The following is a 14,106-nucleotide window of genomic DNA, read 5'->3' on the forward strand; positions in this document are numbered from 1 at the left end:
AGAAGCTCTATCCTGTCCCCAACATATTCCTGCATTCTCTCAAGGTAGCAGTAACTTCTTTCTCTACACCTACCCTACTCTCACACCCCACGTCTCCTCCTTACCCCACCACCCAAGCCAGCATATTGCTGTTCATGTCAGACACAGTCATAGTCAGGTGTTGGTGCCCGGAGACATTAGCTATGAGTGTGTGAGTAGTAGTAGTAGTAGTAGTAGTAGTAGTAGTTGTTGTTGTTGTTGTTGCCAATGTATGACTGTGTTAGAGCTTTACTTCTGAGGAAGAATGTTGTCCAAAAGTTTAAATATTTCTAGTATTCTTCTAATTATGTCTATCACCAGATGTGGTGAGTAACAATCTATCCTTTCCACATTGTTACTACCATCAATAATACTTGTATTTGTTAAATTTGTTAAAACAAGTTATATACTTCAGCAGCTTGTTTGCATGGGAGTTATTGATTAACTTAGTTTTCAATGAGATCTGTTATAATGTATGGAAGTTAATTTTGTGCAGCACCAGTAAAGAATTTAGAAGAATATACAAGTAAACTTATATGTGAAGTTCAAATTTTATTTAAAGATTTTCCATTCGCATATTGCAGTGTACTCCAGCAGAAAGAGTTTAGAACTTTTTTGTAGTGAGCAGAGGTGAATGATGGCAGTTTTCAACAATTTCACAATAAAGGTCATTGATTATAATGTGACATTTGTGGTTCTAAAATCGAAATCAGACTTACAAATGAGCTTTGTCTTCCCCTGAAGCACTTGCAAATGAATAACCTCAAATGACTAAATTTTATTATTAATTATTGTCGTGACAATATTTTGAGCAGGGATGATGCAATGCGTATGCGTGTTCTCATGTCACGTGTGTGTTTAAATACTCATGTATGCTCAATGGCTATAACCAAATTACATATCCTCTAATATATAAACATTGATTGGATGAGTAACATAATGAAATATGACACTGAAGCACTGAGATTCAAATGGCTAGTGGTTTATTCAGACAAACTGATTAGCACACAATATACTGTGAATAAATGCTTGCATAGAAAGTGTGTGTAGAGAATTGTTGAATGAAAGTGATGATCAATGTTTAGTTGCTGCTAAATGTTTAGCATGTGGTACCACTTTATTTGCAAGAATATCAGAGCATACAGGTTTACTGTCTTGATCTACCTCTCTCTTTCTGGGGTGTAAGTACTGTCCTAGCTGGGACTTCAGTTTGCCTTGTCAATTAAAAAAAATACCTTCAGTTAATATTGAGCTTACCATCTGTCCATGTCATAGCAGCATCTAAGTTCTGGGGAACTCCCCTCCATCTGCTGATGTTCTTAGGATAGCCTGGATCCATCAGTTTGGTAGTTTCATTGAACCTCCAGTACTGATCGCCACTGAAATACAAAGTAAGGTGTTCAGTCTTGTTAATGAACTACATTCATCTCAATACTCTAATGATCTTCAAAACACAAAGAAAATGTTGGTTCTGGTAACATGGTATGGACAATAACTTTGGCAGGGCAATAAGGAACTGTGACTTGTACGGCATAGCAGTGTAGTACCAGTTACAGCACTATTCATACATTTATGTATCATGTTCTATGAAGGAGAGCCTTCAGAGATGTGAAGTGAGCCATATTATACACCAAATGACACAAGCAGCCACTTTGCTGTCATGTGCCTGTAGTACATAATCAACAAATTCTTGTGCTACTGAAGTAGTGGATTTATTTTTCTGGAGCCCATTTTGACTTCTGTATAGGATGATCTGTGCTGTAATGAATTTCTTTATTTATTCAGCCATTAGATGTCTTACAATTGACACATATTGTATTACTGCATATATGCCTTGTCTTTTTACCAGTAAAATGTCATTTATGAAGTGTACTCTACAATTTAGTTTTTACAATTTTTTTATTGTTCAAATTTTGGCCAGCAGATATAGTTTGGACTTTCTCATTGGTCATTACACAGAGGACCCTTTTCTGTATGCTAAGAACCTTCTTTATATTTACTGAGCATCCCCATACTTTCATTCCATATGACATAACTGATTTAGGGAGTGCAAAGTAAAACATTTTAAGGAGTTCAGTATAAACAAATCTGGCCTACTTCTCTAATGCACAGCAGATTTAAATTTAATTTACTACTTATGTTACAGATGTGTGCTGTGCATTTTTAGCTATCATGGAGGTGGAAAAGCAGAAATTTTACACATGCTATTTGCTTAAGTTTGTTCTCGTTGATTTTTAACATTAACTCATTATAGTTTATGTTGACTGTGTTCTGCAGCTTTTGATAAATCTTTGAAATTACATTTTCTAACTTGTGAAGCTGCTGTATAATTTATTTTAAATTGTTCAACCAGTTTGAATCAGAGAGCATTTTTCAGTACAAATTTTTGTAACACCTGTTGGCAGCTGAGGGTTTCAATTAATTATCATTTGTTCTAGAACCAGAATTCTGGCCAGAAAACATAAAAGTATGTCGATTTCGTTTCCCAAGACCATCAATGGAAGAGGGAGCAGAGCTCAACTAAACTAAGAAGAAAACCAGAAGAGCAAGAAATAAAAGCAGTCTTGTGGAATACAGAGGGAGTAAAAAGTGCTCTTAACCTAACACCAACAGACATTCTGCAAAACTCGGATCTTGCGATTCTAACAAAAACCTTCCTGATAGACAGCTGGCAACATAAAGATTTCTATAATTATCACCTAATGGCAAAGAAGGGAGAAAGAGGATGACCCATGGGAGGAATATCTATCCTACTGAAACCCTGGATGACGCCCACCAAAAAAATCATAAAACAAGAAAATAGTATGCTAATAGAAGCGGCAAACATAAATATAATTGCAGCCTATTTTAAACCACACACAAATGCTGTAGAAATAATTGACGAAATAGTCACACTCATCAAACAATGCGACAGCAAACCCACCATTATTGCAGGCGATCTCAACTGCAGAATAGACACAGAAAACTATAAAACAAAACTAGTCGTTGAAACCCTAGAAGAAGATGGTTTCACCTTACTTAAGGATAGACAGATACCTACATACATATGCCACAATGGGAAGAGCACCATTGATATCGCATTAACAAGAGGAGACATAGAAGGAAGTATTCAACCAATATGGCATGACTCCATTACTCCTATACAAAAGCACATTCCAATGAAGATAAAAATAAATATAGTCACGTCACCACCAGCAAGAAAGACCCACCAAATCACACAAAGAAAAACTGATATAGAAAAATTAACAAACCAGCAAGAACAATTAACACAAATATAAACTTTCATAGAGGAAGGAGAACTTGAAAAAGCAACAGACCAAATCGAAGACCTCCTAAAAAATTCAGTGATACAAACAATCCCCAAACCAAGGAGGCCAAATTGTGGTTTGATGCTGAATGCTACAGCAAAAGGAACACTGTTCTAAGAACCCTCCACAAACTAAGAAACCAGCATGACGAGGAAACATACAAACTGTACGCAGAAGAGAGGAGAATCTACAAAAAGTTAATAGAAGAGAAGAAAAAAGAATACATAGAAAGGGAGGCAAAAAGAGAAGCGGATGAAGCAGAGAAAGACACATACGTAGCAGCAAGACCAAGAAAAATGGCTCATACACCAAATATAGACCTGAAGGAATGGGAAGACCACTTCAGTAAGATACTGAACAAACGAGGACTCAAAACACCCCCAAAGAAAGAGAAACAACATCAAACTAAGGAAAAAGACAATACATGGGAACCCCTAAATGAAGATGACGTGAAAGAAGTAATAAAAGCACTGAAGAACAAGAAAGCAGCAGGACCTGATAACATATATAATGAACATATAAAAGATGCAAAAGAGGCCCTCCAACACATATGGACCAAACTGTTTAACAAATGCCTGGAACTTGGAAGAATTCCGACACAATGGAGACACTCGACAATAAAAGTTCTCTACAAAGGTAGAGGAGACCCAATTGACCCAAACAAGTACAGAGGCATAGCCCTGGAAAATACTCAATTCAAGATGTTTTCAAAGATAATAACACAAAAAATCCAAGCCTCTGTGGACAGTAATCTCCCAGAACGACAAATGGGTTTCAGATCTGTAAGATCAACACTTGCGGCAGTCAGGCTTCTTCTAAACAACATCGATGATGCGCTACAAAAGAAACAAATGTTCTACACAGTGTTCATAGACTTTACCAAAGCCTTTGACCTATTGGAAAGAGAGCTCATAGTCCGAAAACTGGAAAACACAATGGGAGAAGATAGCGTATGGGCAAGAATAATCAAGTCAATCCTCGAATACAACTTAATTACAATATCAGACAACCTCTCTTTTTCGAACCCCATTCTGCAATCAAACGGAGTCTTACAGGGTGACCAAATGAGCCCTTTGCTGTACTTTCTTGCCACGGAAGAAGTACTCCAAATTGGAGAAAATGAAGAAGATGTGTATGTATATGCATACGCTGACGACATAGCCGTAGGTTCAATAGATATACAGAAGCTGCAGAGAATCATTGAGCAAATAGACAGATGGTGCAGTGAACACAAACTACACATAAATATAACAAAGACAGAAATGGTAATTTTCAGAAAAGGAGGCAAAACACCCAAGAATGCAGAAATCAGTATCAGAGGACAAAAAATAAAAATCTCATCAGACTTTAAATACCTAAGAAGGACATTGCAACCAACAGCCAAATGCTTCACAAAACATACAACAGAACATGCAGCCCAAGCAATAATAGCAATACAGGACATCAAAAACATCCGCCTACTCAGTCTAGAAACAACCATGAAATTGTAACTCTTCAAGCTTTCCCGGCGATCTAATGACATCTTGGGTTGTCGGGTGTTCTGCCGAATATCAGCATCGTAATTGCACAATATTTCAGTCACGTAGCTCGTAACCTTCATCAGGTGCAACCTGAGACTGCTCCTCGAGTGGACCTGGTCCAGTATTTATGCCTATGGCCTTCCCCCTCCACCAACGGCTGCAGGCGCTTCCTCTGTGGTCCGCGCCCATTCCCTGCGACTTGCTGGAGCGTTGCTGCTCCGTTTTCCATCCGCTGTGGTTCTAAGTGTTCCCTCTGTGGTCCGCGCCCACCAAACCTGCTCCTGGGGGTTTCATCTACGGTCTGGGGTACCAAGCATTCCCCCTGCGGTCCGCGCCCACTCACCACGACCTGTTGGAGCGTTGCCGCTCCGTTTTTCGTCCGCTGCGGCTCTGGATGTTCCCTCTGCGGTCCACGCCCACCAGTCCCACTTCGGTCTGGTGCGCCTGGCAGTCCGTCAGGGGCTCGTTTTCCATCCCCATGTCTCTGGTTCTTCTGTTTGTGTAGTGTTGCAGCTGGCCCCAGCTGGTTTTCGTAAAGATGACCTGGGGTTACGAAAACCAGGGATTTACAATATACCTTGTCAATGTGGCATGTCCTACATTGGCCAGACGACAAGAACTGTGGAGATCAGGTGCAAAGAACACCAGAGGCACACTAGATTAAGACAGGTGACTAAGTCAGCCATTGCTGAACACTGTCTAGAACTAGATCATGCCATGAAGTATGAGGATACCAAGATTCTAGCACAAACACCCAGATTTTGGGACAGTGTTATAAGAGAATCGATAGAAATTAAAATGGCTGACGATCTTATGAACTGTGACACAGGGTATCAGCTAAGCAGAGCCTGGGATCCGGCTCTGGAATTGTTAAAGGAGCAACAGGGCCAGCTGTAACACTACACAAACAGAAGAACCAGAGACATGGAGATGGAAAACGAGCCCCTGACGGACTGCCAGGTGCACCAGACCGAAGATGGAACACCCAGAAGTGGGACTGGTGGGCGCAGACCTCAGAGGGAACATCCAGAGCCGCAGCGGATGAAAAACGGAGCGGCAATGCTTCAACAGGTCGTGGTGAGCAGGCGCGGACCGCAGGGGGAACGCTTGGTACCCCAGACCATAGATGAAACCCCCAGGAGCGGGTTTGGTGGGCGCAGACCGCAGAGGGAACACCTAGAACCGCAGCGGACAGAAAACGGAGCAGCAACGCTCCAGCAGGTCGCAGGGAATGGGCGCGGACCACAGAGGAAGCACCTGCAGCCGTTGGTGGAGGGGGAAGGCCATAGGCATAAATACTGGACCAGGTCCACTCGAGGAGCAGTCTCAGGTCGCACCTGATGAAGGTTACGAGCTACATGACCGAAATATCATGCAAGTACGATGCTGATATCCGGCAGAACACCCAACAACCCAAGATGTAGCCATGAAATTATTCAACACAAAAATCTTGCCAATCCTGGCCTATGGGATGGAGGTTATATGGGACCACCTGACAGAAAAAAATCTAGAAACACTAGAAAAGGTAAAATAGACCAATCTAAAAAGAGCACTGTGTCTCTCAAAGACAACAAGATCTAGACTAGTGTACCTGCTAGCGAGAGAGACATTCCTAATTGAAGACATCAGACTTCGATATATGATGCCACACACCAGGGCTTCCAGAAAGCAACTCAAGATCGTGGAGGACAAACGAGAAAAAATATGGCCGGAGTTTTATGGCACCGAAGCAATGACGAACCGCGACATGTCGTAACTAGACTTTCTATTCACGGCTTTCATCATCTAATCTGCAAAAACAAAACTTATCACAACCCAACCGCAACATGTGTATGGGAACTGTGTAATGAAGCCTGTGAACAATATCACATAGAACTGTGCCGTAAAAGAGTGAAATCTATAAATGAATATGCAAAAATGTAAATGTAAAATGTTAAGCAAAGTAACTGTATATGGTTATTTGGCTGCAGTTTTATTAAATAAAAAATCATTTATTCTAGAGAAGCTGCACGGTCATCAATGGTATCTGTTCTTTCGAGAGCAGTTACTATCTTCATATATAGTTAAAGCCTACCCAGCCAGTGACCTGCATCTGTGCAAATTGTGCACAGGTTGCAGGAACCCTTATGGGAATCGTCACCTTAGTGTACGCGAGTAATGAGTGGATGGGCAAATATCTGTTAGGTACATTACATATGTAGATTGTGGACAGTTAGGAATGTGGGTCTCATGTGAAGCGTGCAACGGATAAGTGCCTGCAGTCGCGCTATTCATCTGTGTGCTTGGTGGCTCAGATGGATAGAGTGCCTGCCACATAAGCAAGAGATCCTGGGTTTGAGTCCCAGCCAGGGCACACATTTTCAACTGTCCCCATCAAGAAATACCAACAACACCTGTTGACAGCTGAGGGTTTTGATTAATTATCATTTAATAGTGTGCATTTATGCATACATTGTAGGAATTCTCTCATGTATGAGTAGTATTTATTATTATTCTCATCTAATATTTTTACTTTTTGATAGTTCATTTAGTACAGTTTTATCAGATCAGATGCAGCACCTCTTACCCCACAGAATTTTACATTTTCCGGAAGTAGCTTGTGATTAACTAAATCAAAAACTTTTGATAGGTTGCAGAATATGCCAATGGCTGATTCTTTCCTGTCATGTGCCTGTAGTACATAATCAACAAATTCTTGTGCTACTGAAGTAGTGGATTTATTTTTATGGAGTCCATTTTGACTTCTGTATTGGATGATCTGTAGTGTAATGAAGTTTATTAATGTTATGCAGAAAGCGATCAAAGACTTTTTATATGAATGGTAGAGTATAAACAGGTTGTGACAAAGCAATTAGGGATACTTTTACTTCCCCTCTTGTTTTGCCATCTGTCTCCTTAAATTCATTTTTTCAATTTTAACTGATTACTGTTAACATATGTGAGGGTAATCTGCATTTTCATGAAAGAGAAAGGTTGGCCCTCAGTTTTAAGGAATATAACACAAGTTCTAATTATTTGCTTAGTTTTATGTATGTAATTGATTTCCTAATTTATTTTGACTTTTCCTAGTTAATACTTTCATTATAGAGTGAAATAAGTGATTGATTTGTAACTTAAATTCTATTGTTGATGTATAAACAAATATAAATTCTGTACTAATTGTAAACATTTGGAGTAAAAACTAATAGTATCCTTAAAGGATCTATTTGACTCTATTCAAAAACATGTTAGTAAAGCCATCCCTTAATTAATTCCAACGTAATTAACAGTTTTGTCAAAAGTATTGTTTGCATAACTATATTTGTTAATTTCATGATTTAAACAAATAATTCGGCCTAACCCTTGTAGTAGAAGAAACTGTTAAAAAGAACCGATTTTTCAATGTATTCAGTTAATTTAATGGGTTAAGTTTCAATTGTAATTTCTATAAATTTAACTTCAAACAATACGTAATTTTGCCGCCTATTATTGTGAGGATATATAAGGGCCCGATTTTTGGTCCTGAGACAGTCAGTCCATGGCTCAGTTTCAGACGAGAAACCTGTGCTGATTAGAACAACAACAATGCTTCAACTTAACTGTGAAATAAGAGTTATACAATTAGGCTGTGAGTTAAAACAATGACAGTGTGTGCTCCATATGTACCTTTTTATTCTTCAAGAAATGTGAACTATGTGGTTAGGCTTTTACTGCTTGTAGATGTTCAACAGGAAACTATTGTAGCAGTATGTGGATGTTTGACTGCAATCTACTAATGAGCCTTATCAAAAGTTAAACAATAGTGCACTGGCCACATAACTGTGTATTATTGGGGGTTTGTGAACAGTGAAAGTAAAGTACTGTGAAATGCAAATATGTACCTGTCAGCTAAATCATTTAAAGTAGTCAGTGTTGTATTTCCACAACCCATTTTTCAGCCAATGTAGCAAAGCAGGATGTCAACACTGACAACAATCAATGAAGAAATAAAGCAGGGAACATTGTAACATGGTCAGTAGTTTCAAGGTTTTGTAGAGTTATCCTTTCTATTCAATGGTAACAGCCTCATACTTTTTGAACTCTCAGGATACAGTCGTTCTGAGATGGCTTCATAATCATATTGATCAGGTGTTTAACAATAAATTTAGATGACAGTCTGATAATCCTATTTGAGATACCATAGATGTCCACGGTCTTCATGTTTTTCAACTTATCTATGATTCTTGTTACTTCTTCCTTAGTTGCTGGGAACAGGTACATGTAATTAATTGGTGGACATCTTTTCTCTAGTAAAACATTTATAGCACTTTCTGTTACAATTGATATATCCTTTGTTAATATTTCTGTGTACAGTACATTTAATTGCATAGCCATTAAATGCTTTGGCTATAGTTTCTGGGTTTATTTGTGTATAACTGTTCCATCTGATTACCTTGGAGCTACTGTTTTTATATGTTACCTGCCAGGTTTCTGAATTTATGGTCATCCGCATGTTTTTGCCATTTTGGCTAAATTGATAACAAGCTGTTCAGTAGCCATTTTGTTCACATGTAAGCACCAATAACATAGGATAATTCAGGATTAGCAGAAAAGCAGCTAATATGAAAAAGTCTACTGCACTTCCACTTACACTAATCAACTGCTTACATTCGAGCAGAATGAACAGTTGTATTAAATACATTAATATTTGTTGAAAGAAGACAGCAATCACCACTAAAACAGAATAACTATCTACACTATTTAACATAAGCACAGCTTTCTCATTCTTTATTGTCTTTTTAAACAACAGTAATGTCAAAGATAATCCAGTCACAAAAATAAAACAAATAAAGGAGCTGTTATTCACCTGTTTAATTCTCAACACTCCACCCTCAAAATGGTGTCTAAAAATCAACCCTAATCATGTATATCATTATGAATTATTCTCATTATGTAAAATATTCCTATAATGACATCCATTAATATTCTGATTCAGTGGCTTTGTTAAGAAGTCTGCTTGACTTTTACCTATTGAAATGTATCAAATGTCAATCATTCCATCCATTACTTTCTACATGGTGAAATGGTGTTTTACAGCAATATGTTGTTCTCATTTTATCTGTATGATTCTTGGAGTGTATAATGCTGCTTGATTATGACAACATACACACACGTTGACTTTATTTATTGCATTTCATTTATTTAAGATCTAAGCTCTTTAATAATTCTCTCATCCGTACCACTACCCTTTGACAGGCTACCACTGACACATATTCTGTTTCCACTGTTGTTAATGCAGTTGCAGTATGTTTCAATCTTTGCCATTACATTAAAGATCTTGCCAATATTATCATATATCTGGTAATATTTTTACAATCATCTATACAAGTAGCCCAGACAGCATCAGTGAATGCTTCAAGTATTTGACAAATGGGATAATATTTGAGTTTAAAATGTCCTGTTTCCTTCATTCCGATGATTCGCATTAAATTTTGATGATATTGTGACATCTTTTCCACTGGTCAAATCCTCTATGAAAGGTAAGGCATCCACCAATAAACTTGTGATAGAGAAGAATTTTATCTTCACCATAACACTTCTCATTAGGAAACCTGGTTTCATTTCCACCTGTCATCACACGGGTTTATGTCACCTTTTTCACAGTCTAACGCCAGGACTATTTCATTTGTTATCATGCTGTTAACTGTACTCTTATTGACATACATCATTCAACAATCCCACAAGTCAAGTGATTTTGAGTTAAATTCATTATTTCTCAATATGTTTATCAGTATTCTGTCATCTGCATATAGCTTTACATTTCTGTTGAGTTTTAATCTGCAGTCTTCCAGATTTGTCATAGATCTCACAACCTTCATTTTAGAAAATAGCCTTTCTATCATTTTAATGGGTTGCCTCACAGATAAGATTGCATTGTTAGTTACAACAGGCAGAAGATGTGCTTTTTCAGGGTGTATACGTGGACAAGGAAAAAAAAAACTCCCGGGTTTTTCCTGGAATTCCCGGTTGGAAGTACACTTTCTTCCGGGTGAAAACACGCCTTTTCCATGTTAAGTGACAGTATATTTTCCCTTGTCAACCTTTGAATGGTTATGGTATTATACATGGGAGTAAAATTTCCTGCCACTTTAGAAAACGAAACTCAGGGAAAAAGACACGAAACTCAGGGAAAAAGACACGTTTTGGAAATATCTTTGATGTGCAGCAACCTGTTCGCTGCGTATTTTCGTATTACGAAAGTATACACTGGAATTCCACCAAACACCGCATGTTACTTTCCGAATCATTGAAATCGAGATTGCAATGCACTTTTGTTAGTCAGTCATAGATCAGGTCACGTAATCTCGCCAGCCGATGGCAGCGGATATTCAGAGCATAGGACACGTGATGTAGTCAGCCAACAGCAACATCACTGTTATGTAGCACGAACACACAAAAAGGGAAAGTTAATAGTTTAAATTAATAGTGTTCCTACAAAGAAAGCAAAGTTTTCACATATAATATTGGTCTCAAGCTGCAAGAGAAGCTATGGTTTCGCATATAATGTTGATCTTTTTTGCGCATGTTACACTTTAAAATATATCACACAAATGTGCCAGTAAAATTTTTAGCAATTACATAAATGTCTGATCTTCAAGGCTCGAAATTCTTCTAAATGGCTTGTCATCAAAGAGTTGATTTATAAATGAGAGTCAAATCCTCTGAGATACACGGTACATTCTTGGACATAGTTCAACTTACGTAAAAGGATATTTACTTTAAACGTAACGCTTTTCAAACCACTATCACTATTCGCAATATTTTCCCGCGACCTGTTAGAAATAGGTTCGTTTCAGCAGTTGCCAGAGAGCGCAGATAACAGGCGACATGCACAGCTTTCATGACGAAAAAAAGCCCGTATGTACGTACATGTAAAACATTGAAAGATCATACATTATGACGTAAAAGAAACAAGACATCAGAGGATACTCCAAAAGCATCAGAATTTTGTGAACCATATTAAAGTGTGCTCATTTAAAGTGCATAGTGCACATTCGTATGTCCGGATTCCCAATGAAATAAACCTCGACCTGATATTAAGCTTTTCAGTGTGGTTTTTGGGATGTAAATATTCTTGGAGCACCAGTGCTGTATGATCTCATGTTTGGTTCTTTATTATGGCATAATGCCATACGTGCTAGAAAATGAAAACGTGCACTTGAAATGCAGCGAACAGTTGAAACTAGCCAGTACTGGGGAATAAAACATTCCGTTTCAAATACATTGACTGCCTCTGCCGAAAAGGTTAATAAAAGTCAAATTTCTTTAGCAAAAAGACAAAAATAACTTCATTGTTCTGCAAGGCGATTAATGCTTGACTGTCAGAAAGGTAGAAATAAAATAAAATATGAAACTAATAATATATTTTAGCCTTCCGTAATTATGTGAATGTATTTTAGTTCACTTGATAGCTCCCGGCCACAGATATCCATTTTGTTTTCATATGACGTGCGAGTAAAAGAAGGGGAAACCTAATCACTAAATGTAAACACAGGTCACGTGGAGACTACCCACTATTACTCAGACTGCTCAGCGCATCAGCCCCGGATCTATGATATATGCGAACCAGGTCAATACTAAAAAAATCGAATTTTCAAAAATATGTTCATCTTGGGGCGCACATCTTTCTGGAGAGTCTAAAACATACGTCTTCGAGGAAATGTAAGACATATTATTTGGCCTTAAGTATACCAAAGTGCAGTGCCACGCCTCTTCATAAAGCATTCTTCTACCGCATGTCACTGTATTTCGCTCTGTGGAATTGAAAAATGTATATTTTGTAATGGTTGCCACCAAACTATATTCAGGAGAGTGGAAACTGAAATGTCCTGTGCTGCCTCTCCTGCTCACAGTCGACCGGTTTGACAGCCTGTCCCTCTTATATATGAGATTATTTGCAAATTTGTAATCGGAAGAAGAAGAACTCCTCAGAAAATTTGAACTCTTTATTGCCTATTAGCTATTAACTTGCTGTTTTGTGTGACATAAAATTAAATATAGGATACATAAAACCAATAAAGACAAGAGATAAGCAATAAATTACACATTGCTTCAATCCTTAGCTCCTAGCATTTTTTCTCACTAATCTTGCTACAGCTTTACAATGGCATGCTTTTCTTTCTGCGAAAGAATCTATTACCTCATCAAAGTTCGTCAAACGCGTTGCTACATGAAAAATCGAAATATCGTTATCTAAAACTGAAAAAGCTGTTAACACAAATACTACCCAAGGCTGGTGCGGTTTCTCGATCTGATTACGTATATTTTGTCACTGTCTGCTAGATAAAACAAAATTGGCCTTTCTAATATGGCAGCAATTTTGTAACACACACCAAATAAAAGAGACTGTATTGGCACAAATGGTCTTTTTTGTAACACGACAGAATATAATTCACGAAGTACCAATATCAAATGCCTATTAGGCCTACTACAAGCAAAAAGCTTTATGTTAGGAAATAGTTTCACATTTCATTCATACGCACCAGTTTCTCAAGCATGAGATCGAAAAGTAGTATTACAAAATTTTTATATAAATTTGGAATCGTCTTATTCTTCCATAATTTGTGTGATGTACCCGTTTCTTCTCCTTCCTTGTCCTTACAAACAATCTTGTTGTCACCAATTCTGTAGCTATTCCTGCCATTGTCAAACTTGGTTCGCCGATTAATTTCACTAAATCTGCCAGAATCACAGGTTTAATTATCCCGCGGTTATTTTCCTGTTTGTCATTATTACGTGTTCGTACAACACGTTTTCCACGTTACTTCCAGAATAGAACTTAACCGGCTGCTAGCCGGGGACTGTACTGTTGGTCCTTACTACTGTAGCGATCTGGTCAAAAATTTTCTGTCAAAATTTCATTTACTTGTATACACCGAGAAGATAATACGTAATCTTTCTCACCTGTTATTCCTGTCAGTCGTTTATTTCCATTCTGGTAGTCTGAATCTATGGATTTGGCTAGTACTTACAACAACGCTGATCATTTGCAAACCCAACCAACCACATAATCAGACAGCGATTGGCATTCATCCTTTCGGTTTTACTCCGCTCAACTCTTATAGCCCAGTCCCCTTTTGTCTGCGGAAATAAACTTAAAATGGGTTCAAAAACCAACAGGGAAGCGTTTCAAAATCATATGAATAATCGATAGACAAACATGCGCTGGATGCTAGGCGCTTTGTAAAACAAGTTTTTTTTCCTCAAGAATATGAATTTGGCGCCCCCTTTTCCCGGTAGGA

General features: G+C 38.0%; 1 protein-coding gene across 1 annotated transcript in view; it reads right to left on the reverse strand.

Annotated features, from left to right (window-relative positions):
* Positions 1-14,106, reverse strand: part of LOC124613730 (matrix metalloproteinase-14-like) — a 123,495-nt gene that overhangs the window by 13,247 nt on the left and 96,142 nt on the right. Inside the window, exon 10 of the mRNA XM_047142451.1 lies at positions 1,276-1,397. Coding sequence (XP_046998407.1) covers positions 1,276-1,397 — 122 coding nt within the window. The remainder of the gene's footprint in view (positions 1-1,275; positions 1,398-14,106) is intronic.

The sequence above is a fragment of the Schistocerca americana genome, chromosome 1 (genome assembly GCF_021461395.2).
Source record: "Schistocerca americana isolate TAMUIC-IGC-003095 chromosome 1, iqSchAmer2.1, whole genome shotgun sequence".
NCBI classification, from domain to species: domain Eukaryota; kingdom Metazoa; phylum Arthropoda; class Insecta; order Orthoptera; family Acrididae; genus Schistocerca; species Schistocerca americana.